The 1341-nt window shown below is 43.3% G+C and overlaps 1 protein-coding gene across 1 annotated transcript; it reads left to right on the top strand.

Annotated features, from left to right (window-relative positions):
• Positions 1-521: 521 nt before the first annotated feature.
• On the top strand, positions 522-1332 carry EDB91DRAFT_1259968 (uncharacterized protein; the record flags this gene model as incomplete). Its single annotated transcript, XM_041324400.1, has 3 exons — positions 522-768; positions 983-1032; positions 1072-1332. 3 exons carry the CDS (start codon positions 522-524, stop codon positions 1330-1332), a joined length of 558 nt encoding a protein of 185 aa, XP_041168167.1.
• Between the last annotated feature and the right edge of the window lie 9 nt (positions 1333-1341).

The following is a 1341-nucleotide window of genomic DNA, read 5'->3' as shown; positions in this document are numbered from 1 at the left end:
ATATCAACCATCTCGGCCCACCCATCTATATAATATACTACTACCTTGGCCCATACGTCTATATAATATACTACCACCTCGGCCCATACGTCTATATGATACGTATCTGGGCCCACCCGTATATGTGATATCCAACTACCTCGGCCCACCTGTCTATATAATATCTAATAAATCGCTCTCTCGGCCCACCCGTTTATATGATAACAATTACCTTGGCCCACCTGTCTACATAATATACTCCCTATGTTGGCCCACCCGTCTATATGATATATAATAAACTGCTCCTCCGGCCCACCTGTCTAGATAATAATACCACTACATCAGCCCACCCGTCTATATGATATATAATAAACTGCTCCTCCAGCCCACCTATCTAGATAATAATACCACTACATCGGCCCACCCATCTATATGATATATAATAAACTGCTCCTTCGGCCCACCCGTCTATATAATATACATCTCTCTTCAGCCCACCTGTCTATAATATACATGTCCATCCTACTCTACATATTACCTAGATGGGCCCACCCGTATTCATTGGTAATAATATCCCTCCTGGCCCATCCGTTAACATCAAGGATTTCTTCATCATCGGCCCACCCGTATTCATTGGTAATAATATCCCTCCCGGCCCATCTGTTAACATCGAGGATATCTTCATCATCGGCCCATGGTCCACTAGCCCGTGTTATACGGGATATTATGCACGTCAGTTTGCCTCGTATAATACGGAGTTTGTCACTGAAGGGGCTCTCCAATTATCTGGTATTTCATTGACATACTAACATTGCAATGAATGATAATCCGTCTTTGAAAGCTGAGTTCGAACTACCGAAATTTGAATTGACCAAGCATCATGTACCGAGTTCCAGGACCTGGGTCTCGACACTCAAATATTTGATATCTAGCACCCTTCCAATTATCCGGTATTGCATTGACATATTAGTATAGCAATGAAATGATAATCCATCTTTGAAAGCTAAAATCAAGGTTCCCTATCTGATCCACCCTATCTCCATCACCTTTAAAGTCTGTGGACATCCAGCATTGACCATCTGATTTCCCAAGATCAACACCATCATGAATGTGTCTTCCACCTCCGATATTGAAATAACCTTCTGGCGCACTTGGGCCTTGACGGTCACTCATGAGGCATGTCAATATACCGAACAGAAATTCATTGCCGAGAAAACAGGAGGAGACCCAGTCATACCTTCTCCTAAGCTAGACACCGATCTGGTGATGGCTTGCGATCAATTGGTGGATTGCCTCATAAAGGCATATAACAATCCCAGTGGGTCTTCCCGCAGATTCGGACAGTCCATTTGATGATTCAAA

Source organism: Suillus paluster, assembly GCF_016628075.1.
Source record: "Suillus paluster strain FC165 chromosome Unknown EDB91scaffold_960, whole genome shotgun sequence".
Classification (NCBI taxonomy): domain Eukaryota; kingdom Fungi; phylum Basidiomycota; class Agaricomycetes; order Boletales; family Suillaceae; genus Suillus; species Suillus paluster.
The sequence above is the reverse complement of the archived record's forward strand: the minus strand, read 5'-3'. Positions and strand labels throughout refer to the sequence as shown.